The sequence below is a fragment of the Pistacia vera genome, unplaced genomic scaffold, assembly GCF_008641045.1.
Source record: "Pistacia vera cultivar Batoury unplaced genomic scaffold, PisVer_v2 Contig230, whole genome shotgun sequence".
Lineage (NCBI taxonomy): Eukaryota > Viridiplantae > Streptophyta > Magnoliopsida > Sapindales > Anacardiaceae > Pistacia > Pistacia vera.
Genome location: NW_022196036.1, coordinates 477,260 through 503,174, shown reverse-complemented (window position 1 = coordinate 503,174; position 25,915 = coordinate 477,260). Strand labels below are relative to the sequence as shown.

The 25,915-nt window shown below is 32.4% G+C and overlaps 3 protein-coding genes, 1 non-coding gene and 1 pseudogene across 4 annotated transcripts; 3 read left to right on the top strand and 2 right to left on the bottom strand.

Moving 5' to 3' along the window:
• Positions 1 to 307: 307 nt before the first annotated feature.
• On the bottom strand, positions 308 to 2,569 carry LOC116131300 (bidirectional sugar transporter N3-like). The gene is made up of 6 exons (XM_031416963.1): positions 2,358 to 2,569; positions 1,755 to 1,791; positions 1,423 to 1,633; positions 1,158 to 1,319; positions 946 to 1,065; positions 308 to 850 (listed from the first exon to the last, which is right to left on the bottom strand). The coding sequence occupies exons 1-6, from the start codon at positions 2,410 to 2,412 to the stop codon at positions 536 to 538; spliced, it is 900 nt and encodes a 299-aa protein (XP_031272823.1). The 5' UTR covers positions 2,413 to 2,569; the 3' UTR covers positions 308 to 535.
• A 2,498-nt stretch (positions 2,570 to 5,067) lies between these two features.
• Positions 5,068 to 5,139, top strand: TRNAQ-UUG. Its single transcript has one exon. It is a non-coding gene; the product is annotated as a tRNA-Gln (tRNA).
• Positions 5,140 to 5,193: 54 nt separating this feature from the next.
• LOC116131268 (delta(3,5)-Delta(2,4)-dienoyl-CoA isomerase, peroxisomal-like) lies at positions 5,194 to 7,245 on the top strand. Its single transcript, XM_031416928.1, has 2 exons — positions 5,194 to 5,901; positions 6,811 to 7,245. The coding sequence occupies exons 1-2, from the start codon at positions 5,262 to 5,264 to the stop codon at positions 6,999 to 7,001; spliced, it is 831 nt and encodes a 276-aa protein (XP_031272788.1). The 5' UTR covers positions 5,194 to 5,261; the 3' UTR covers positions 7,002 to 7,245.
• A 3,460-nt stretch (positions 7,246 to 10,705) lies between these two features.
• Positions 10,706 to 15,455, top strand: LOC116131277 (glycerophosphodiester phosphodiesterase GDPD1, chloroplastic-like). The gene is made up of 8 exons (XM_031416937.1): positions 10,706 to 10,836; positions 10,944 to 11,137; positions 13,815 to 13,874; positions 13,990 to 14,070; positions 14,314 to 14,514; positions 14,608 to 14,703; positions 14,794 to 14,990; positions 15,080 to 15,455. Exons 1-8 carry the CDS (start codon positions 10,740 to 10,742, stop codon positions 15,315 to 15,317), a joined length of 1,164 nt encoding a protein of 387 aa, XP_031272797.1. The 5' UTR covers positions 10,706 to 10,739; the 3' UTR covers positions 15,318 to 15,455.
• A 1,680-nt stretch (positions 15,456 to 17,135) lies between these two features.
• Positions 17,136 to 25,587, bottom strand: LOC116131203 (annotated as a pseudogene).
• Positions 25,588 to 25,915: the final 328 nt, after the last annotated feature.

Here is a 25,915-nt window from a genome sequence, read left to right as displayed (position 1 = left end):
GGGAGTACCATAACGAGTTCCATCTGGCACAAAATAGGTGGAGTGTTGTGTTTTGAGGTCAGGAATTTTCAACTTGCCCCGGCGATGAAAACAATCAAAACATAGAACGTCCTTGAAATGGGTCCGTCAAATATCAAAGTAGGCTGCCTTGGTTCACGCCTTTGATTCCAAGTGTCCAGTTTGCTCATTTCTAGCACGTTAGTTTTTTATAGGGCATCTAAATTATTGATTGTTCAATCAAAGATTCATGAGCTAGCAATTGTCAATTTTCATTTTACTCAAAATTGAAAGCACGAACTTTTATGTTTCTATCTTGAAAGCGGCAACATATATTAAGATCCTCAACAGTATACATAAAAACAAACTGGGACAGTCACTGTATTTGTTATGTAAACTGAACAGTATACATAAAAACAAAGGACGCTTATGAGAGTAGCTTAATTAAGCTTTCATTTTCGATTCATACATACAGTGCAAAATTAACAAGAAAGGGAAAAAGACAAGGCTTCTTTGGTTTGTGAGAAGTAGGTAGGAATTAAACGGCTGCACATAATTCATTTTTTTGGACGTCATCCTTTGACATGACTTCTAAGGTTTTCTCAGGTTTCTGGGGCTCCTCTATTTGTTCATTCTCTTTGGCATCTTCATTCACAATATCTCCATTTACTTTGGTTTCAACTTGAATATCAACGGGATATACTTCAGAAGCTCCCAATGCGCTGAGTATAACAATGTTCTTTAAGGGTTCTGCAGGTAGCTTTTTCTCCTCTATGACCTTACGGGTGTTCCTGTAAATCGTGTAAAGGACCATCTGGAGTAATCCCAAGACGAAACCCAAAACGTTTGGGAGCTGGAGTATCATTAAAAAAACAAACCAAAAAATTAATATAACAGATAATATGAAACAAAGAAAAAGGTATTTAACGAAGGAAGATTTAAACTTACAGCTATGCAAATATCCTTCAGGAAAAGGCCATAACCGAACCACATAACTGCACTCAACGTAAGGAAGAATGATAAGTTGAATGGCATGAACTCAACACTTTTGGTTCGAATAACTCGTGCCTACAAAACAAAAAAAATAATCAGCCGAATGATTATAAAATACCAAAAAATTAGGTAATCTTTTTAAGTTTGGTATGTTGATTAATACTCACCACAATGCTCAAGGGTGCTGCAAAAACACTCACAGAGAAGGCAACACAAATCCAACCAAGAACTTGGATCCGAGTATTACCATGAATAAGGTAGTGTGTAACGATGAGGATCAAAAAGAAGGCTCCCAAGTTCATTAAAGCAAATGTTCTGATAGTTGATTTCTGCAGTCATATAATTAATAGGGTAAGTTGATTGTTGAATGTCACATAATTTGTTTTTTAAAAAAAAAAAAAAAAAAAATCAGTTGTTTTCCATCTTAATTACCCGGCTGTCTTTTGATGCATAAGCAATGTACATAGTGATGTAAATGCTCTCTACAAAACATCCAAAGGAGTTGATGGTGATGAGGAGAAAGGCATCTCCTTTAAGCAATGCATAGTAGAGCCATAGCATTGAACTGAACAACGCTACAAGATAAGGCAAGGATTGGAAGCTCTCCGTTGATTTCTTTTTGAAAATACGATAAAATGTTGGCCTGCGAAAAGTATATAACCAATTATTATTCTGTCATATCAAAGCATATATGTTATAAATATTATTCTGTTTCTTTTCAAAATTGAAAAAGATATAAATAAGAAAAAAGGTAAAATACTTACACAGGAGCAAGATACACAAGAATGGAGATGATATTACCTGACATCAATCAATCAACAAAAAAGATTTCATTATACATAATACAAAAAGTTCCTTAAACCAGTTAAAAACAAATATTAATTAATAGGTTAGTTTTAGTAATGAAAACGCGTAAGCATGATTATGATAATGAACTTACTATTACTACAGCAACAACGTGTGTGTATAGTTGAACAGTATTTTAACTTATAAAAAATTTTCAATGGTTCATGAGTTTTCATTTCTATGCATAAAATATGAACAATAGACATGTGACTGTGAGGAAGGTTGATCATCTTTTTCATGCCAGCCTCAACTTTTACCAAACAAATATAATATTAAAAAATGATTCTCATGTGTTATATAACTATTCCACTGTGTAGTAGTTTGCTGATGAGAAATGAACAGACTGTAAACATAATATGAACTGCGGATAGATTGAAGATTAACAGTAGATAAAGGGAGGAACGAATAAGCCGGAAAAAAGAGTTGAACAAACATGAGGAATGAAGGGTCGTTAGGAAAATGGAGAAAACTAGATGCATGGCAAAGCTTATAATATGTTTATGTGGGCATTATTTTTATACCTAAGACGCCAAATGCAACTGCCAATTGATGGTGGCTGATACCCATGAGAGCCATCTCTTCAAAATGAACAAACAAAAATGTTTGACACACTCTACAAACAAATTAACAAAAACACAGAAGATGAAAGCAGCAGGGACACTTTCTCCTCTCGCTCTCTCTGGTTTTGGAGCACCCTCAATATCACATGCAAAATAAACTGCAGTGAAGGCAATGAGGAATGGTCCTAATAGGTTTAGGAAGTGGCCTTTTTATACACAAAATTATTGACACACACAGTAATGAAAAAAAGAAGAGTGCGTAATGAACTCATTCTTGTTGCATGACAAGTGGAGGCTTTAGTAGGTGGCGTTGCTTGAAATCATTCACCCAACTATTTTTTCACCCCCACGTGCCACCCCAGTCGCGTGTCATTTATTCCAACCACATGGCATTCAGATCTTTTTGACCCATTTTTCACCGTTTTACTCTAATACGTGGAATCCAATTTAATCATAAAATCCTATTTACTTACTATAATTAACAAATTAAATTATTTTAACATTGGAAGTGTAATAAAGAAGAGACGCGCCTGTGAGAAAAGCGTGACATAATAGTCTGAGAAAATTATATATAATAAGGAGTTGTTTTTTACGTTACTGAGAGGCCGCAAAGGTGTCCTTAAGTAGGGCTGCCATTCACGTGACCTCTCGAAATACATAGACCTTAAAAGCCGTTTCTTTAAGGAGAGATGAATGATAAGTAAGTGAAAAAGGCCGAAGAAAACACGCCACACAGCGTCAGCCCTACCTAGATGGGGATTTTTTTTTTTAATTTTTTAATTTTTAAAATTCTGTTTGTTTTAATTTTGTTTGATAGTGTTTTCGGGTGTTCATGCAAAAGAAAAGGGAAAAAAGGTGTCGTGTGTGAGAGGATGATGAAGATCTCATGACTTTTTTCTCCTTGAAGCCAGTTGTTTTCCTGCAGTTATATGAAGATTTGAAGAAATCGACAAAACGTATGACATAATAAACAATCATATGATTCTTTCTTGTTTTTATAATACGTAATTTTAAATAACGCTAGGTGGATATTGTAGGATTCGCCAGATAATTAATTTATGGCTCTAACTAAAAGAAGAGTCTTGATGCTTTTGATTTCTCTTCTCCTCCTCCTCCTCCTTCTTCTTCTTCTTCTTCTCTTTTCATTAGTAGTTAATTTAACCCTTCCATTTCTGTGGTTAATAATTCTTCTATTTGCTACTAGTATTAATGCGGTTCATCCCATTTGGATAATTTTTTCTTTAAAGCTCAAAACTTTTTATCTTGTCTGGCTAATCATTCATCTGATCCAAAGGGAAAGGGGGAATGACGAAATGAGAAGTGATGGATCGATAAACATTTTATTTTAATATGGAATGCGTCTCTTTCGATTGGTTAATTTGTCTGCTTTATTTTAATATTAAAGATGATTTAACATTCAACGAAAAATAGAAAGCACTACCATTATCGTCATAGTTTAATTAATGGTCTTTGAATTAGTGGGAATTAAATAGGGTTTAGAATTAATTAATGGCTCCCACAAGGCCACAACAATCACATAATATTACATCATCACCATGTATGTTCATGCAATTATATGGAGAGAATTGATAGATATCACCATATGATTAGTTGTATTATTTGATATGAGATGAACAAGTAACGCGTGGCATATTATTTATTCATATTTGGAATTGAACACATCTCCCGACTCCTATAATTGAGAAATCTAGCTGGCTGTTTGCATGCAGAAACAAGATATGTGATCGAACATCCCTTCATAAAAATTTCCATCTTGTGGCCAAATTTTAGTGTGGTTTGATCACCAAATATCATTTCATTATTGAGGAACCAAAGATAAGGTTGGTGGGGTAAACTAAGATAATGACTCCCAGCATTTAATAAAGCCAGCTAAATAGCTTAAATCTTAATTTGATTAGGCAGGGGAAAGGAGCATTCTAAACAAGGTAAACATGATGATAATCCTGTATTGACTTAATTTAAGGGGGAATTTGTAATACATTTCATGTGTTCCTTTTATGTATAAATTTAACTACGTGTGAGCTGGAGGTCTTTAGTCTTAATTTATATTATATGATACTATTACTTCCGCCGAAATTCCTGCAAATTGAAAGACCAATATCTTTCGTCTATGACAAATAGTTCTTTCTTTGGCCTTAAATAATTAATCATTTGTAGGAAATCGTGATGAAAAGCTGAACCTAAATATACCGAAGAAGCTTCCGTACACAACTCTCTAGGTCAATGATTAGCAAACTGATGAGATATACTTCTAATCCAGTCTTCTAAACAATATGATTATCGAATTTGAATACTCTCTAAACTTTTAATTACTGCATGGATTACCCTTTTATACAATACACCAATTAAATCTCTATAAATTAAAAATATTTCCAGCAATATTATTACATCATGCGTGGATTTCTTTTAAGGAAACTTTATTTGATAATGTTTTTCTGCCGGAAAGTGCATTCGGATATTTTCTTCACAAAAAACATTATACACGAGATAAAAGTGGTATAATTATTGGAGTAGTTATATGAAAAGTAGTTTGATTTAACTTTACCATTTACGTAATCAAGCACTCATGAAAACAAATCTAAAACAGTTGTTATACAATACACTAATTAAATATATATAAATTAAATTTGTTGACTTCGAAAAACAAAATGGTTCTATGGTGTAGTGGTTAGCACTCTGGACTTTGAATCCAGCGACCTGGGTTCGACTCCCGGTAGGACCTTTTGTGTTTTTGGATAATTTTTTATTTTCTCTTTCATTTTTTTTTTTTTTTTTAAATTACTTTTCTTTCTAATTTTCTTCGAACTCACAAAATTTCCTAAATTGTTTCTTCGGACTAAAGACATGGAAGAGAATTACAAAACCCTTGAAATCGTTGAGAAAACCCCCAACTCTCGAGTCGTCTACCTATACCTAAACCGTCCATCGCAGCGCAACGCGCTGTCACGTGATTTCTTCTCCGAATTTCCCAAGGCCTTATCTTTGCTCGACCAAAACCCTAATGTCAACGTGATTGTTCTCGCCGGCTCCGGCGATCATTTCTGTTCCGGCATCGACCTAAAAACTCTAAATTCAGTCACTGATCACTCCTCCACTGCCGACCGCGGGCGCTCCTCCGAGCGTCTCCGGCGAGATATCAAGTTCTTGCAAGACGCGATCACCGCCATCGAGCTGTGCCGGAAGCCGGTGATTGCCGCTATCCACGGGGCGTGTATTGGAGGAGGCATTGATATTATCACCGCCTGTGACATTAGGTTTTGTACGAAAGATGCCTTTTTTTCTGTCAAAGAGGTTGACTTGGCGATCACAGCGGATCTCGGCACGTTACAGAGGTTGCCCGGGATCGTTGGGTTTGGTAACGCGATGGAGTTAGCGTTGACGGGTCGACGATTTTCGGGTTCGGAAGCTAAGGACTTGGGTCTGGTTTCTCGGGCTTTCGGGTCGAAGACAGAGTTGGATGCGGGTGTAAGACATGTTGCTGAGGGTGAGTTCGTAATTTGATTTCTGGTTTGATCTTTTACATGCAATTTCAGGATTGAATCTCTCGGAGATATACTATACAATATATTATTAACTATTTACAGATTAATTGGTAGTGATGTGGCAAGTTAGGGCGGGAAAATTACACACTTTGAATAGAGAGAAACACCAATAAACCTTAAATGGAATGATAATCACTGGTCTCATAGGTCCTACTTGTCCCATGAATACATGATTAACTTTTGGGACTGATATTGTTGTCTGGTCAATTTTTAAGAGGTTTAAACATGGATTTGGGAATATAATCCCTTGAAATAGTCTGGGTTAGTTTGGAGACCCTGCTCGATTGTATAAAATCTTTCCTGGGTGAAGATTTTTTATGACAAAGTTCAATGAGACAAATATAAGACCTGCAATTGTATATTTGTATTGAACTGAAACAAGGCTATCTGACTATGTTTAATTTTTGTGAATAATATTGGTACTTCTTGTGCGATTATCTTAAGCATTTTTTGAAATCTTTTTAGTCAATGTGTTTCTTAATTTCGGTTACTTTTTGGTTTTTTCATGACAAATTTGTAGACTCTATAGAGTTCCTAGTTTGCTTTTGTCCGAATGCCATAAATAGACTATCACCACTCAGATTTAAGCATTGCCAGGATGAATGAACCAAGCTATTTTGAAGATTGAGGGACGATCAAATAACATGTTTATTGTTTTGAAAAGCACAATTAGATCATAAAAATCATGTATTATCTGAAGCTAATTGTCTGATTTAATTTTTATGGTTTGGCTGGATGCCATGAACATATGTAGTTAGAGGTTACTTCTTTGATTTGCCTGTACAGAGTTCCTGTCTCGTCATTGGTCAGCCTTAAGTTGAGAATTGATATTAATAAATTGCTTTTGATAGGAATTGCTGCGAAGTCTCCTCTAGCTGTCACTGGGACAAAGGCAGTCTTACTAAGAGGCCGAGACATGACTGTGGATCAAGGTTTAGATTATGTTGCAACTTGGAACTCTGCTATGCTTTTATCCGATGATCTAATGGAGGCTGTGTCAGCACAAATCCATAAAAGAAAAGCTGTTTTTGCGAAGCTCTAATGGTGGGACATGCACTTGTGTGAGGTGTTGTTTGTTTTATTTCCCTAGATCTTGAGCTCTTGATTTGGGATAGGACCAGAATATGATAAAGCTACCCAGGATGTACGTCTATGTCAAATGTTGTATGCGAGAAGAAGCATTTTAACCCTTTAAACACGAGATACTATTCCACGCACAATTTTACACCATAGAAAAGAAATAATATTCTTTATCTAATTTATTCAAGAAAACTACATTTTTCCCCATGTATGAATGGAATGTACATACAAAAACAAAGCACTACGGTTAATCTTTTTCTCTATCTGGGGTGGAAACATCTGGGCAAAGAGTGCACAACCTTGCACGGCCGTGGCTGTGTCTAAATCTACTAGTTTTAATGCCAATAACCTTTAGGCCAAGTTGGTTATTATTCTTATAGAAACACTCCTGATTATACTTTCTGTTTATGGGCAACTGAGCGCACGCCTAGTGAATTCAACTCTTATGTATTGTGCGGTTGATTTCTTAGTTAAGAAGACACTGAAGAAGAGTACTGTAAACTCATCCATCGAGTTGTGCGCTGAAACACCACTCATGGTATGGTGATAAAAAAGCAAAAGAAAGTTATATGAGTTCGTACTCTCAAGCTTTAAAATGAATGATCATTGGGGCTCTTGTCCGGTCGAGTTTTAAAGTTTTGAAATATTAGTTGACGTGCAATCAAACTGACCAGACACCTCTACTGATAAGAAAATAAAATTCAGTAGAAAATAAAATAAAAAATGAAGGTCATAATACGCAGCATAATAGCATATACTAATCTATAAAGATTAATGTGTTCCCTATCTTGCGTACCAGCGGCGTACTTCACGCCTCCCTTTTCATGATTTATAGCAACTTTCTCTCCTGAATTTTGAATCAGTAGTCGTGAATCATTGACAATCTTAACATGTTGAAAAAGAATACGTTCAGACTTCAGTTACGTCTTTTGTGAGTGAAGGTGGAAACAAAATTCTACATATTTTGACAGCAAGGAAATCAATTATAATATATCCCAAGTTATCCTCTTCATTTTTATATTCCTAATAATTTGACACAGATTTATAGATATACATTTTATAATCGCATGATCATTTAATAAAGCATTTTGTATATAACATTACCCGTTAAAAGTATTATAAATAGTGAAGATCGTATTGTGAGTAAGCTGTTTTTGCGGAGCTATAATGGGATATGCATGAATGACCTATGTGTGATGTACTGTTACATTTTATTTCCTTAGCTCTTTTAACTCTTGATTTGTGACAGGGCCAGAATAAAATAAAAGCTTGTACTGCTATTTCAAATGTTGGATGCAAAAATGAGCATTTTAACCCTTCAAGCTTCAGCACAAGAGATACTATCTGTGCATAATTTTACACCAGAGAAAAGCATGTATGAATGGGATGTACAAACAGAAAGAAAGATATAATGGTTAATCTTCCTCGTATATCTGGTGTGGAAACATCTTTGGCAGTGTCTAAAACTACTAGCTTTAATGCCAAAACCCTTTTGGCCAAAGGTGTTATTCTTCTTATAGAAAAAGGGATACTCTTTACCATCCTTTTCTTGTTTGTTTTAGCGACTGAGCGCACACAGAGAGAATTAAACCCTCTATGTATTGTGGTATTGGTTTCGTGGTTGAGAGTAATGTTATTTGAGTTCCATTTACACCTATTTTGATTATACAAAGAGGGCAAAATGGACGGTGCTTACTAAATGTAGGATGCAATCAGACATATGTTCCCATCTTGAGTACCACCGGCGGACTTCACGCTCCCCTTTTCACGATTTGTAACACCTTTCTCTCTGAATCTTTCTATACCTTTGATTTTATAATTACAAGTGCTTATTTCAACTACTTCACTATTTTAACATGTTGAAAAAGAAAGAGTACAAAAATCATGCCATTTTCAGTTTTGTCTTTTGATAGTGAAGGTGGAAAAAAAAAATGTATATATTTTGATCGCATGGAAATCAATTATCATATATCCTAAGTTACCCTCTTAATTTTATATTCCAAATAATCTGATTGACATTGATTTATAGATATACTTATCTTTTGATTACTAATGTATATCATATTAAAAGAATTATTAATTAACCTACACTTAGGTGACCGAATAGTTGAATATAGATTCTTGGGTGTATTACTCAAGAAATTTTGAATACGATTCCCTTCAATTGATAACAGGGATGGCACTAGAGGTTACCTGACCGTTAAATTTAAAATTATCAGAAATTAATTGAGGTGCACGCAAGTTGATTAGACACCCCCAATTAACCAAAAAAAAAAAGAATTATTAAGTGTAAATATCGTATTATGAAAACATCAAGTTCAAGTAGTAGGCCTAGAGCTAGAAGTAACAATTGAGCTATTCATAAATAAGCATACTGTAATTATGTATTTGTATTCTCACATACTGTTAGTACTATTGTAATAAAATTATTGTAGGTGATATGTTCTTTATGTGATCTTATTATGTTATTCATAATTTATATGTAAATATCATGTTATAAGACCCATCATTAATTCATCCTTTATGTATCATTGTCACTTAAAATAATAAAATTATTTGGGATATGGATTTTGAGATATTATTTTGGAATTTCTAGCGTTTCTGTGTACAATAATAGTGCAGGAAAATTACAATGTGTGTTTGTTTCGATATATTGGATTGGACCGTTGGCCACTTAATTCCTGGACCTGGTGATGAGATCTACCTATTTGGACGCAAGCTTTCAAGCCCAAATAAGAAAAATAATGTTTACCATGTCATTGAATTGGTAGTGCATTCCACTCGTGGCTGGTTGGCAACTATTAGAAGATGGCTTAAGAATCAGCAAAGACCCAAGTGGGTTAAAACACTGCTTATAGTCATCTGCTTAAAAGGCCTCTCCAATGAACTTCCTTGTATTTGGCCATCCACTTTATTTATCATCTTACATTTACCCAAAAGCAGAGAAACAATATTTCATGTCAATCCTTTAAAGTCAATAAAACAAACACATACAAGATTCTATCTCCCATTTGGGAATTGCGATCTTCGCTGGACTCGATTAGCACCAGCGCCACCATTAATGAATACATTGTATTAATCTAACCATCCTTTCTTTTTCTCCACTTTGTCATCTTTTCCCTACCGCCTGACAAAACCAAATCCCATTAATAAATAAAGCCAAATGAAAATTAAATTATTGATGATGTCCAATAAACACGTAGATTTCTTCATAAATGTACGTGTGTTGTTTTGATGATAGAGAAGTATCTATAATTCTAAGCAGACCCATCTTGTTTCATATTATTACTTTCTGGCCCATGCTTCATTTGTAAATCCTTTCTCCAATTGTCTAGAAGCTTGAATGTTCAACTATTTCTCACAAGACATCCTTTTTATCCTTTTTATCATATGATCTGAAAACAAAATTAAATAATAAACCAAACGACATCAATCTATCTCGTATTGGTACACGTCAAATGACACGATTCAAATCGAATTCCCGTATGTGCGTTTTGACATTTCAGTCAAAAAAAAAAAAAAAGACAAAAACTAGTGGAATATTCCTTTATTCCATCCAATGAAAATCATATACCGACCTTTTAAATACCACGCTCCTGTGTTACCTTCTACCCAACGTCGAAATTCCCGTTGTCCTCTGCTTCTCTCATTCTTGAAATCGTCCTCTTTCTTAGACAATATAATAAAATAAATAACAAAAATGGCTCTCAAAGCTGTTCATGTCTCCGATCTTCCCAATCTTGATCAAGTCCCTGATAATGTAGCATCAAACTTCTGCGCAACCCGCTTCTGCAATGGTAAGTTTCATTTTATGAATGAAGTTTTGATTTTTATATATATGTAAATATTTTTGTTTTATATATACAAAACCTTAGTTGAGTTTTTGTTGTTTTTAAATTATCAGGTGTTAATGGTGATAGCGATGAAGTAAAGGGTAGTTTTAAGTTTCCAAAATTTGTTGTCATGGGACACAGAGGAACTGGAATGAACATGTTGCAGTCACCTGATAAAAGAATGAAATCAATCAAAGAGAATACAATTCTTGCCTTCAATGCAGCCACCAGTTTCCCTCTTGACTTCATTGAATTTGACGTTCAGGTTAGTTTTTTTTATCATTTCTTTTAATTCTTCTTTCTTTAAATTTAATTTCCCGATTGTTTCCCGGCGAGTTTCTTCTGTTTCTTTATCGTCGTTTTCTCGTAATAACGGTTTTGACCGAGTCCGGTATCTGTGGAGAGTTGCACGTGGACTGAATGGGTTTCATGTGATGTCTAGAAACCCACCACGTCACGCTCAATCCCAGCCCTTATCTGTCTCTATCCGCATTTCGCCGCGAAACTGATGCCTTTGAACAGGAGCCTCAGATTAGACACGTGTTTTGGTCCCTTTTTTCTTCTTAATTAATTGAGTAAACGACATTTTCCCACCCAAACCTTGGTGAATCTACGAGTTCCCACGCCTGATTTCATAAATTCCATATTCCCACCTTTAAATTAACATTATTAATTTTCTTACAAAATAACCCTCCATCTCAAATTTCTCTCAAATAACCCCAGAGGAGATCCCAACCAAGCCAAAAATCCAACCTGATTCCAACACCATTGGACCTCCCCAACACCACCATCAACATTCCCTTATCCTCCTCATCAAAACCCCTAACTTTTTCTATCCGAGTGCACCTCGACGAGGTACCGAAATTTGGCTGGAAAGGCGCGACAACACGCAAAAACCTAAGGGAGAAGCGGCGGCGATCAATGAGCAATTGTGATCAGCGATGTTGGGGGTTTTGGTGGGGGGAAGCCACTGATGCTATTGGTGGTGTTAAGGGTGGTTTCGGTGTCAAGACCCACCGAAATTTGGATGAAACGCCGACTGAAACTAAGAACGGCGGCGGGCAATTGGGCGGTTCAATCAAGTGGGGAGGTTAGGGGTTTTGATGTGGGGGTTGAGGAGATTGTAATTAGGGGTGGGTAGGTCCGAGTACCCGCCTTTTTTGAAGGAATCGGAACCGAAACCGGAACCAACCGGTTCTTGAAAAATAGAATCAAAATCGACGGTTTCAAACCTGTTTTACAGGTTCCAGTTTCGGTTCCAACTATGGGTACCCGATAAAATTACCAAATGGTCCATATTTGTTTAAAAAATGACAAATAAACCCTTAAAAAGTTACAAATACACCCCCATCTCACAACGAATTTTGACCATTGGATTATAAATCATGTACCAATCACTTTGAAAAACCTTTTTTATAAGCTAAAACCCTAAGCATCGCTTACAAACAAATTAAGCCAAGTTCTCCTCGTTCTTCTCTTATCTTCTTCTTCTCCACACAAAACCCTAGTCAAGGTAGCCCTAAAAGTTACGTCTATCTCTCTATTCTCTTCATCTTCGAACAAAACAAGCCAAGTTCTCTTTTCTCTTCTCTTATCTTCTTCTTCCCCCCACAAAACCCTAGCCAAGAGAAAACGAAGAACACCTTATTGTAGATGTCTTTTCTTCTCTTATCTTCTTCTCCTTCTCCTCCTTTTTTGCGTTTATTAAAAGAGGATTTGTGCCGAATTTTTACAAATAGTAGGCAGAATTTGAAAGTCTAGCCAAATTGATTTTTATTTTTTTTATGCTTTGTTGATTTTTTGTATGAATAATAAAGATTTTTTATGCCAAATTGATTTTTTGTATGAAATATGAAGATTCGGGTTTCTATTAATATTAATGTTAAATGGCGGAATTTGTTGGATTTGGATTTCATGTTTTCTCCTTTTTGTGTGTGTGTTGTGTTTAATATCAATGAGAAGAAAATGGAAGGAAAAAATAGAGTTAATTTTATTTAAAAAATTGGTTTTTGTGTTGTTGTGTTTAGTATAGGTGATGAGAAGAAAATTAATAGAAAAATAAAGTTGTTTTTACTAAGAATGGTGAATTAATTTTAATAACAAGGTAAGACATCAATTAAATTTAGTTGTGAATAAAACAAGCAAAACAAGAGAAAATTCCTGAAGAAATAAGGAAAAACTTTAATTGAATCATAAAATTTTCAATGGTCCTTATATTTTTTTAATATTTCAATTTAGTCCTGGTTCCAAGGTTCAGTTCTGGTTCCTAAGCTGGTGGAACCGGACCCGCATAGTAGGTTTTTGGAATCGGAACTAACCTTGCAGCAATCAGTTCCCGGTAGAAACCGAAACTGAAACCCGGGTACCCATCGGTTTCAGTTCTACCCTAGTTTTTTGCCCACCCATAATTGTAATGGTGGTGTCGGGAGGGGTCGAATGCGTCGAGAACAGACCAGAATGACCTAAAATCGCCGATGGGGTGAATTTGAGAAGTTAAGGATTATTTTGAAATTTTTATCTTTGAAATGACTATTTTACCCTTTTAACTGTTATATTAAACAGTTTTATGTCAATTCAAGGGCAAAAATCTGGAATTTATGAAATCATGGATGGGAACTTGTGAATTCGCCAAACCTTGGGTGGGAAAATGGTCGTTTACTCTAATTAATTTCAGCGGTGGTTGTGACTTTTTGTTACATAGGAAGTTGAGTCCTCAGTCATCTTATCCAAATTGCAATCCTCGGTGTAGTAAATAAGAATAGATATCATTTTTGTTTCTTTAATGGTGTTAATGGGAATATAATTTCTGCAGAATTTTAATGGAGGGATACTGATTAGTTTACTTGTCTTTTTGTCTTTCTTATTCTTTTTTTGGCTTTTACTATTGGTTGGGTGAGCGAAGAACCTTTTGTCGTAAACAAAAAAAAACATATTTGTTACAGGTGACCAAAGATGAATGTCCAGTCATTTTCCATGACAATTTCATCCTCACTCAAGAAACGGTTAGTGCCTTTTACATGCTTCATATAAACCATGTTTCTGAATACCTATTTCTATGACTTCGGAGATTATACTTTAGAAATTTTGATTTATATTGATTTGGGTATTTGATTCTAGGGTCTAATTGTTCAGAAAAGAGTGACTGACCTCAGTTTAGAAGAATTTCTTTCATTTGGACCCCAGAAAGAGCCTGGAAAAGTAAGTGTCATATTCTATTGCCTCCTTTTGAATGTACACTTGTGTGTTTTGGAAGAGAAATTCTTAGATGGATGGTGTATTATCAGGTTATTTTCACTAAATATTTGTCATATGTTTCTTAGTTTTTGAAACCCTTAATTATGATGATAGCTCGCGACATGTTTCGTGTAAGTTTTTCTCGTTCTTAAAAAGATGGATTCAAATTGAAAGTCATTACTTATTCTGTTGTTAATAAAAATTCAGGTGGGGAAGCCTATGTTTAGAAAACTAAAGGATGGAAGAATTTTTGAATGGAAGGTTGAAAAAGATGCTCCTCTATGTACATTGGAAGAGGCTTTCGAGAAAGTTGATCACTCAATAGGCTTTAATATTGAATTGAAGTTTGATGATCAGATAGATTACGAAGAAGAACAACTTTCACATATACTTCAAGTTATCTTGCAGGTATCCATTTCTTCCTTCTTCTGTTTATGCAATAAACTCGTTTTAATCCTTGCATATTAATCTAGAACAATGTTAAAAAAAATTATGGAGCAGGTGGTATTTAAGCATGCCAAGGACAGGCCTATCTTCTTTTCCAGCTTTCAACCCGATGCTGCTCTGTTGATCCGGAAACTGCAGAGCACTTACCCTGTAAGTTAAGATAGATAAAAACATCGAATTTACTGATTTCATTTATTTCATTAAGAACCTAAAGCTTTTTTCGGTAATGCTACTGTTCAGGTGTTCTTCTTAACCAATGGAGGGGCACAAAATTACACAGATGTAAGAAGGGGTTCTTTAGATGAGGCCATTAAGGTGTGCATGGTTGGTGGCTTGCAAGGGATTGTATCTGAAGTAAAAGCTATCTTTAAAAATCCAGGGGTATTAGCAAGAATCAAAGAGTGCAAGCTTTCTCTTGTAACATACGGCGAATTGAAGTAAGCTTATAACTTGATTCTAAGAAGTTAATATTGACATTGGATTTCGCCAACCCAACTGACAATACTTGTTTCTGATATCTGCACAGTAACGTTCCGGAGGTGGTCTTCTTGCAACGTTTAATGGGAGTTGAAGGGGTGATTGTTGACCTTGTTGAAGAGATCACTGAGGCAATCACAGATTTAATTAGCAATGTAAATGTTGAAGAAGAGAGCTTGTTTGGAGAGGATGGAAAGATGATATTAAAAACAAAGCTCGAAATCTCAAAGGATGAACTCTCATTTCTTTTTACTAAGCTTATCCCAGAACTGATACAGTCTAATTGAAGGCATTAAACACTTGGAAATGCTCCCCAAACACTAGTCTTCTTTTTTCAAATCTAGTGTAAATAGAAACCCTTTTTTGTGCATACTATCACTTTGTACTAATGGTTGTCCACTCTTGTATGAAAAAGCTTTTACCTAGAGACTTGTCACGTTTAGGTAATGTTTGTAATGTATTGACTAAGAAGTAAGAAGTAATACTAAAAAATAATGCTTTCAGGAGTATTATTTTATATTGAAGTAGTTATTGAACTGATCGAATTACAACACTGCCTACCTCAGCTTCAATATTTTTCATCTGGGTCACTTGACCGACTGGTTCTCATTAAAAATGTTGATATGGTGGTTGAGTTTCTTCTATCATCATGGACACATGGCTTTTCTCAGTCTATATGAGATGTGCAAAGAGATGGAGATATTTTTCCTTTTATTCATGCTTTGGGAATTCCAAAATAGCATGGGCATAAATGGATAATACAATAAAATGATGAACTAAACTTGACTTGGATCTGCCCATACCAAAACCCTATTGTTGCAATAAAAAGTGTTTCAATGGTCCAAAAAACAGCATTCATTGATCATAAGTTGTTCTTAGGCCCAAATGGAACTCCACTGGGCCCATTCATTTAAAACCTTCCACGGTTGAGCCCATCCCAGTAAACCAGAGGGCACAAAAGAAAGCTATAATTATAAATTCAACTTTATTGACACAAGAAAAGAAAAGCAAAAGAGACATTAAAAAAAAAAAAAGCAATACGGGAACACTGCAAGTACCAGTGTTGGAGCAACAAAAGAGTAGTTGGAGAGTAACTTTTTTCAATGGCAAAGCCGGACAGAGAATAAAGTAGCTATCAATGCACGCACATTACATAAAAGAAAATGAAAATAAAAGCTGGAATAAAGTTAAAAAGAGAGATGCAATTTGCTTCTTGGAACGGAATTTGTAGCTTGTAAGTTTCGAAGAAGAAGAAGAAGAACATTGTTGGTGTGATTGTAAAGATGATAGAAAAGCTGAAGCCAGTTGGGCTCACATGTTCTAAGACACTTAAACTCTTTTTCTGAAACGAAGTTTCTGTGAAGTACGGCTTCAGATTCCAAGCTGGATGAAAGCAACTTTTCTACTTCAAACTTATTCTCTCTACTATCAAAAAATTTCACATGTACGATTATGCGTACAAGCATCAAAATCAAAGCGATGGAGTAGTCACTAAATGAAGAGATTAAGACTTTCATTTTTGGTAGCTAGCTTAGAGTCTTAGATGAATATAATTACTTTGAAATAGTGTTTATTGAATTTCAAGAGCATCCCCATTTTGACAAAGTTGTGTTTTGAGGTTGAAGAATATCACACGCATACTCTTTTATCTTTTTTCAGTTAAGTTATGTGCTTAATTATTGAATGGCCGCCATTGACGGTTCTCAGCCATCCTTAGCTTAAATTAGTAAACCCATTGAAATAATTAGAAGAAAATGGTTATTGGGGATTTGGTTAATTGGCAAATTGCTTGCCGGGTTGGACCCGACAGTTGCCAAATTGAATGGAAATGAAATACATGTCTGAGGCCTTGCGGGCACGGGTCTGATTCAGAAAAAAGTTTGCGTAGTAAAGTAAAGCAGGTTATAGGAGTCGGATTGGNAAAAAAAAAAAAAAAAACATTTTAAATTTAAAATTGGAGAAATGAGAATGTAAAACAGAAAAATTGATCAGGGTTAGAGAGCTATTTTCGACATTTAATGGGCTGTAAATAGACTCTCTTTTTTTTTTTTCTTTTATAATTAATTATATAAAAATAGTACATACATGATACAACAACTCTCATATTAATAGCACCAAAATAATTTTATCTTCTTCACCGTGTAATTTTCATGTCTCTCAATCTCTCCACCCACATTCTAATACTCTTGAATGTATCAACAAAGCCATGAAACCCAAATTCTCTACTCTTATTCATGCCACAAACATGTTGAAAATCAAAACTCAACACAATTTTTAAAGCATCAGATCAACTTATCTCCTCCAATTTGGTCTTGAGAAGCCCATGTTTCTCCACAATTTCATCCCAAATTTCTCCCTTCTCCTTCATCATCTCCACCCGCATCAAACCCTTTTGCAATCTCACCATCAAACTCCACAAATTCAACTTCAAACACTTGACACAACACTTTCCATAAGCTCTTCCATGTAAAAACATCTCCATTTGTGCAATTAAACGCTTGATTCTTTGCCTTATCATACTCTATAGCTTTCGATATGTGTTGTTGGGCTAGTACAAACGTGCGTCAGACATCGCAGAAATGTTCCCATGTGTATCGGGTACCTTTCTATCAGGAGTGATGCTATGGGTACTAATGGATGAGTACTAATATGTGTACTAACTAAAGCATAGTACCTAATGGATGAGTACTAATATGTGTACTAACTAAAGCATAGTACCCGTACTATGCGCATAGTACGGGTACTATGCTTTAGTTAGTACACATATTAGTACTCATCCATTAGTACCCAAAGTATTATTCTTCTATCAGATTGTGGATTAATTGACAAAAATAATACATGTTGACAAAAATACTAAATGATAATTGAATTTACATTATTATTGAACACGTATGTACCAAGTGTCGACAACAATATGGTTAAGAAGGGACCATGGCGACCCTTAGGAATGTAGTTAGGATTCTAAGTCAGTTGATTCAAAACATCAAAGTCGATAAGTTTACAATAAAATATATACTAATAAGTATAAAATATGTACTTTTAAAAATTATATATAGTAAATTATCAATTCTACAATTTATTCTCGACGATTTTTCATATTCTAAAAACGTTGCATAATTGCTTTATTGACAATTTCATCAAATATATCTCTCTCTCAATATATGTAATAAGACAATCATTTAATAATTGATCTCCTATTCGATTTCGTAGACAATTTTTCACAATCTTTATCATAGAAAATGCTTTTTCAATACTTGCATTTGCAACAGATAATATCAATGCTAATTTCATGTTTAAAAAGATAACAACACAAACAAAAACACCCCCTTTCTACATTATACTCTAACCAATTTGCATATTCTTTAAACCAAATGGGATTAAAACGATGCATTAAATTCCCAATTGCTTCGTTTTTTAAAATTATAATTTTGTGGTTGGCAAGGTCCTTTTTGCAAGTATGTTTTTCTCACTTTGTCTGTATCATTGGGATGATATTCTAAAATTTTAATCATCAATCCAAGATCTGTAAGAAGACTATTCAAGTTAAGCTGAACATATATTTGTCTTGAACTAGATTCTATAGGCTCATTATGAACACTATCGTGACGTCTTATGTTTTCTTCAATTGATGGTTCTCATTAGAAAACTTTCTTTTGATTAAAAACTTGTCCATAACTAAAAAAATAAAAAAAAAAAATTATTATTAGAAATATAATTTACTTGCAATTACAATTAAAAAACAACACAAATTTATCAAAATTCAACTCATATCTTAGGTTTTTCAAACAATTCCTATTAACCTAATAAAATTCAACACATAAACAAATGAAAACTCATCAAATCTAACTCTAAATATAAAGTAAATTAACCAGTATATCAAAATTAAACCAAATCCCCAAATCTCTACAACTTAGGGTTTCATCAATTCTTTAAACCATATTCAAAATTAACTTAATAACTGACAACAATTTATCAAACCCAACTTAAAATAACAATTAATTAACTCATACCTCAACAAAAATAAGATTAAATCAAAATTCACATCAAAATCTAGGAATTATTTCAAATTCATTTAGTAAACTCAACAAAAACTCATAATTCTTAATCTTTCATTAATCAAGAAAGCTAAAAGAAAATAATTAATTTAAATAAAAAAATAAAAATAAAATTAGTATCATCTTAACTTGTAATCTAAAGGAGTAGTATTTTTTGAATATCCAACCAAAAGAAAAATATAATATAAAAGCAAAAGAAAAGAAATAAAGAAAAGAGAAAAGTTTAAAAAATATTAATTAATAATTTATTTTATGAGATCAACATAAAGTTAAGTGAGGTAAAAATTATAAAATCTATAAACTATTAATATTTTTTTTAAAATTTTGAAAAGTTAGTGGATTCAATTGAACCCACAAGCCATTATGTGGCTGCGTACCTGGTAACCCTACGTTGAACAAACTATTTAAAAATTTACTTATAATATAAACACCCTTCAAGTTTAGTGTAACTGATATAGAACTCAGAGACTTAAACAATTGACATACTAACTCAAACGTTATAATAGAATGATTTTTTCATCCAAAACATAACTGCTGTTAACCTAATCCGTTAAAGGAACAAAATATTTAAAAATTTACTTATAATATAAACACCCTTCAGGTTTAGTGTAAGTAATATATGACTCAAAGACTTAAACAAGTGACATACTGACTCAAACGTTATAATATAATGATTTTTTCATCCAAAACATAACTGCTGTTAACCTAATCCATTAAATGGAGAGGTAAAGTTAGAAATACACTGAAAATTAATTTGATATAAAAAAACAAATGTGGTTTTTTTTTTTTTTGGTCACATGATAATACAATTAATAAGAGGAACCAAATAGTAAAGAGATAATTAATCAAATAAAGTATAAATATATATTTTGTTTAACAGTTTTTTTATCTTATTTTCTTAATTTATAATATGCATCTTCTAAATTATTATTTGTAATGAATATGTCGTTTAAAAATATTATAGCTATAAAATATTTTTCTCTAATTTAAATGATTATTTTTTTGGATAAAAGATAACATTTTTATGAAATATATTTCTCTGATTTTTTTATTGTTTTGTTTATTTTTTATATTCATTTATTTATTATTTATATCATATAAAACAAAAGGGTATTTGTGTCGTTTTGTTAGATGTTCTGTATGAGATGATAGATTAAGCTAGCGACAATTATTTTTGGATGAAAATATATAACGTTTAAGCATGTAATGCCACATGTTTAAACCTCTGAGTCTACTAAACTTGAAAGGGTGTTTGTGTTTTAAAGCCCCTCGCGATTGCATTTTTGGACCAGCCATATTATATAGGTCAAAATAATGTTTTGTGAGGCTATAGTTTGCTCCCACAGTAATAGGGGTGATCGGTTCCGGATACCCTCCATTTTTCGAGAGAATCGGAACCGGAACCGCATAGTATAGGTTCCCAAAAAAAGGAACCGGAACCAGAACCGCACAGTGTAGGTTCTTCAATTCAAGGAGCCGGAACCTAAAATGCAGGTTTTGTCCTTTCCGGGGTATCCTATAAAAAATCAATTACCCCCTATTAGTTTAAAAAATGACAAAAATACCTTAAAAGTTTACAAATACACCCCTAACAAATATACTATTTGGGTTTAGGGTTTAATTATAATGTAATATTATAATAATTAAATTTTTAATCATTTAATTAAGTATTGTAATATTATTTATATAGAATGTATAATTAATTAAGTAATCATACCATAAATTTATAATGTAATGTTTATAATAAAAATTCTAATCATTTAATTAAGTATTGTGTAAATTAGTAAATTAATTACTAATGTTTATAATATAATGTCATAATCAATTAAGTATCATTTAATTATGTAATGTTATATAATTATATGATCATACTATAACAGTATAAGCAATGTTAATAAATGAATTAAGTAATCATACTATAAATCTATAATTTATATTATAATTAATTAAATTTCAAAACATTTAATTAATATACTAATGGTTATAATGGAATGTTATAATTGATTAAGTAATCAATTATAAATATATAAGGTAATGTTATAATTAATTAAATTTTTAATCGTTTATTAAATAATATAATAATATAGTAAATTACTAATGTTTATGATGTAATGTTATAATTCATAAATAATTATGTAATCATTTAACTATGTAATGCTATAATTAAGTAAGTGATCATAATATAATTTAATATAATAATGTTATAATTTAATTAAGTAATTATTTAACTATAGTAATGCTTAATTAATATTTATAATGAAATGTGTATAAGGTAATGTTATAATTAATTAAATTTTAATTATTTAATTAAGTATTGTGCTAATGTTTATGTAGTAAATTAAAATTACTAATGTTTAAAATAATATCATAACTCATAATCAATTAAGTAATCATTTAATTATTAATGTTATAATTAATTATGTGATCATACTATAATGTAATGTTATAGTGAATTAAGTAATCAGATTATAGATCTTAAGTGTATCTTATAATTAATTAAATTTTAATCATTTAATTAAGTAATGTAATAAATAATAATGTAGTAAATTACTAATGTTTATAATGTGATGTTATAAATTATAACTAATTAACCATGTAATACTATAATTAATTAAGTGATCATAATATAATGTAATGTAATAATGTTATAATTAATGTTTATAATATAATGTCATAATCAATTAAATAATCATCTAATTATGTAATGTTATAATTAATATGTAATCAACTAATCATACTATAATGAAATAGTGAAATGTTACAATGAATTAAGTAATCATACTATAAGTCTTTAATATAATATTATAATTTATTTATTATAATAGAATATTATAATTAATTAAGTAATTATTTAATTATAATGTAATGTTACAATTAATTACATAATCGTACTATAAATTTATAATGTAATATTGTAATTAATTAAATTTTTAACCATTTAATTAAGTATTATGCTAATGTTATATAGTAAATTAGTAATTAGTAATATTTTAATATAATGTCATAATCAATTAAGTAATCATTTAATTATGTAATGTTATAATTAATTATATAATCATACTATAATATAATGTTATAGTGAATTAACTATTAAGTAATCATATTATAAATTTTTAATGTAATATATAATTAATTAAATTTTTAATCATTTAATTAAGTTTGTTAATGTTATAATAAAATGTTATAATTGACTAAATAATTATACTAAATCTATAAGTAATGCTATAATTAATTAAATTTCTAATTATTTAATTAAGTAAATATACTAAATGTTATAACTTATAAGTAAATTAATTAAGTAGTAATCAATCAATGTAATGCTATAATTAATTATACTATAAATCAATTAAGTAATATTATAAAATTATAATTAATTAAGTAATCATTTAAATATAATGTAATGGTATAATGATTAAGTATGATATAACTAGTATTAATTTATTAATGTTTATCAATTTATCATATTAATTAATTAATACTAATTTATTATAGATATACTTAGAACTTGAATTGAAGTAAATAACTAAATATATTATTACTCAATCAAATATACTATTTTATTCAAAAATAATCTTTTAATACATTAAAAATGTTAAAACGTTTTAATTGATCATAATTCCAATTATTCACTTAATTAATCAGAACTTTAATATAATGTATTATAATATATAAAGCTTTAATATGGTGTAATTTATATGTAATAAATATAATTGTATTCGTATATTTATTTAATTAGGGTATTCTAAAAATTTAACTTTTTCTATTTTAAATTTTTTTATATGTAAAATAATAGAAATCCTCATTATTCACATTTCACAAATATTTCATTGTAGTCTAGGTTCCAAAATAGGTTCCAAACAGGTTCCAAAACAAGTTCTAAAACAGGTTCCAAACAGGTCTAAACAGGTTCCAAACCGGGTACCTCTTACAAGTTCCAAATAGGGTACCCTTTTTACAGATTCGATTTTGGTTTCGATTCCTTCACACACAGAACCGAAACTGGAACCGCATGTATCGGTTCCAAAAAATTAGAACCGGAACCTCCGCACAGTATTGTTAGGATAGGTTCCGGTTCTACCCCCCGGTTCAGTTCTACCCGCTACTCGTGCTCACCCTACACAGTAATACACTCCACAACCCTTATTCAAAGTTAAAATTAAAAAAAAATAATAATAATTCCTAATATAATTCCATTGACACGTTATCAACTCAATAGATTAACACTTCACTCAATGAAAAAACATAAAAAAAAAAATCAAAAGGAAAAAAGAAATTCTACAAACAAAATTACAGTTTAGAAAAAACAAATAATAATATACTTTGACCAAAAAAATTATAATAAACCTACCATTAGTTAAATAATAAAAAAAAATCATTCTGAATTGTAATTTGATTGATGTTTTAAAAAATCTAATTTTTAGATTTATAATAATCAATTTCACTTAAAAAAGTAAATATACTTTTGATGTTCTATTAAAAAAGTACATACAACAACTCTCTATTAATAGCACCAAAATAATTTTATCTCTTCACGGTTATATTTCATGCTCTTCAGTCTCTCACCCACATTCTAATACTCTTGAATGTATCAGCAAAGCCATGAAACCCAAATTCTCTACTCTTATTCATGCTACAAACATGTTGAAAATCAAAACTCATCGCAATTTTAGAGCATCAAAGCAAGTTATCTCCTCCAATTTAGTCTTGTAAAGCCCATGTGTTCTCCACAATCTCATCCCAAACTCCTCCCTTCTCCTTCATCATCTCCACCAAATCAAACCCTTTTGCAATTTCATCATCGAACTCTACAAACTCAACCTCAAACACTTCACACGACACTTTCATAATCTTTTCCGTGTAAAAACATCTCCATTAGTGCAATGAATGCTTGATTTACACTTATCAGACAAAGCTGCCCATATTTGTGTGTGCTAAGACACTTGCGTCAGTCATATCACAGAAGTGCTCCCATGTGTATCAAGTGCCGGATATAAAAAAAATAGCAAAATAGTTTATCAATAAGGAAAATTCTTAAATGCAAACATCTTCAAATTTTTAATGTGCACTTCAAGACGTATGGCCACACTTCAAGACGTCCGGCAACAAAAATTGACTATATATAGTTAGAGGTGCTCAAAACTGGTTAACTAATCCTAATATCCATTTTCTTGAACCAAAAACGATTCTGAGGAGAAAACCGGTTTTGAACCGAACTACTTTTTGGTTAATCAGTTCCTCAAAATGGTTAATCAATTTTAAACCAATTTTTCCCAAAACAGTGTAAAAATGTATACCCAAACCTTAAAAAAATTCACTAAAACGGTTAATCCATTTTGGCCCTTTTGTCTCTTTGAGCTTTTTAACTTTTATTGCAAAACTGGTTTTAAAAACCAGTTTTGGTTAATCGATTCTCAAAATTACTAAATCGATAACCAAACCAAAAAATTGGTTTAGAGAAATTCTTGAACTGAAACTGAACCAGTTATCAGAAAACTATTTTTTTTGGTCCAATTACCAATTCGATTCAGTTTATGATTTTGAACATATACAGTGGAGCTATGATAGGATTTGGAGGGCTTCCCATCTTGTATTTTAGATGATTTTCTTTATTAACTAAATTTTATAAATTTCTTATATTAAAAGCGATGAAGCTTACATGTTAAACCAAATAATCTTAGTTGTTTTAATTAGCGTTATGTTCCTCCATAATTTAAGCCATATATTTTTTTTAAAACAATTAAGAATATAAGAATATCAATTATATGTCCATCGATCAAGAAAATACATATGCATGAACGAAAGGCTATTTCTAGCTTTTAGTGTTTATAATCAGAACTTGTTACGTGAAATGGGTCATTTCGTTACCTGGATAGTGAAATGGCAGTTTCTGGTGCTTGCAAATGGCGGCATAGACGCCAATGACAGCAGCGCATGTACACACTTCTTGAAGAAGCTACAATAATAATAAGAACGATGCACAGAGAACGGTGAAGCCGGCGAATACGAAGCCACAAGGTCTTCCAAAGCGTAGTAAAAGTTCGGATAGGGAAGGCGCGACGAGTCCTCCACAAACGGCGGCTCATGGTGCACGATTTCCCGGCCAACGACGGGTCAAATATCGGACCCATGTAGTGTTTGTCCCGTTTGCAAAGTCACGTGACGCAGGCGAGAAGGAGAGGCTTTTGTGAGCACGGCGAGTACGTTTCTGAGCATTGCGGAGTTCTTGGCGACGTTGAGTTTTCCGTTTCGTAGAGTGGAAGGCCACCCAGAAGACGTGGGTCACTTCGCTGGAGATTGGGGAGAGTTTTGCGAGAGTGTCGGTGGAGTTTAATGCGTCGAAGTTGATGAAGCTGTGGAGGAGAGAAGGAGGGAACCAGCTCGGCAGAGGACGGCGGGCAACACCGTGCATTTTCCATGTGTGATTGTGGTGGTTATTTAAGGCTTGAGCTAAGCTGAAGCCGGCCATTCCGGTGACGCCGACGATTAGGGCGACTGATGGATTTGAATGTTAAGGTTTGAATTTGTTCCATGAGATACAGAGAAAGAAAGGGATTAATTGGTAAGATGGAAGAAGAAGAATGAAAGATTAATTAATATTTGAGAAGTCTTAAACCAAATTAAGGAATTATTATTTAAAAAGTGGATCATGATTATAATGGTGTTAGTTGATGAAAATCAATATATAATAATAGTTAATTATTAGACAATGACAACCACTTGAAAAACCAGTCTAGTCAAACAACTAGTGTTGACAATTGGATCATGATTCACATGCATGATGCATGCCTACCTACTTAATGGACGGAACTATTAAGGTATCAGAGGGGGCT

What these genes read in the sequence shown, in the direction of transcription:
- LOC116131300 (XM_031416963.1), bottom strand. Translation starts at nt 2,412, where the DNA reads ATGGCTCTCATGGGTATCAGCCACCATCAATTGGCAGTTGCATTTGGC. An exon ending in CAGCACCCTTGAGCATTGTG is followed by an intron (nt 1,066 to 1,157) that starts GTGAGTATTAAT and finishes TTTGTTTTGTAG; the next exon opens with GCACGAGTTATTCGAACCAA. An exon ending in TGAAGGATATTTGCATAGCT is followed by an intron (nt 851 to 945) that starts GTAAGTTTAAAT and finishes ATGATACTCCAG; the next exon opens with CTCCCAAACGTTTTGGGTTT.
- LOC116131277 (XM_031416937.1), top strand. Translation starts at nt 10,740, where the DNA reads ATGGCTCTCAAAGCTGTTCATGTCTCCGATCTTCCCAATCTTGATCAA. An exon ending in TACTTCAAGTTATCTTGCAG is followed by an intron (nt 14,515 to 14,607) that starts GTATCCATTTCT and finishes ATTATGGAGCAG; the next exon opens with GTGGTATTTAAGCATGCCAA. An exon ending in AACTGCAGAGCACTTACCCT is followed by an intron (nt 14,704 to 14,793) that starts GTAAGTTAAGAT and finishes GCTACTGTTCAG; the next exon opens with GTGTTCTTCTTAACCAATGG.
- LOC116131268 (XM_031416928.1), top strand. Translation starts at nt 5,262, where the DNA reads ATGGAAGAGAATTACAAAACCCTTGAAATCGTTGAGAAAACCCCCAAC. An exon ending in TGTAAGACATGTTGCTGAGG is followed by an intron (nt 5,902 to 6,810) that starts GTGAGTTCGTAA and finishes TGCTTTTGATAG; the next exon opens with GAATTGCTGCGAAGTCTCCT.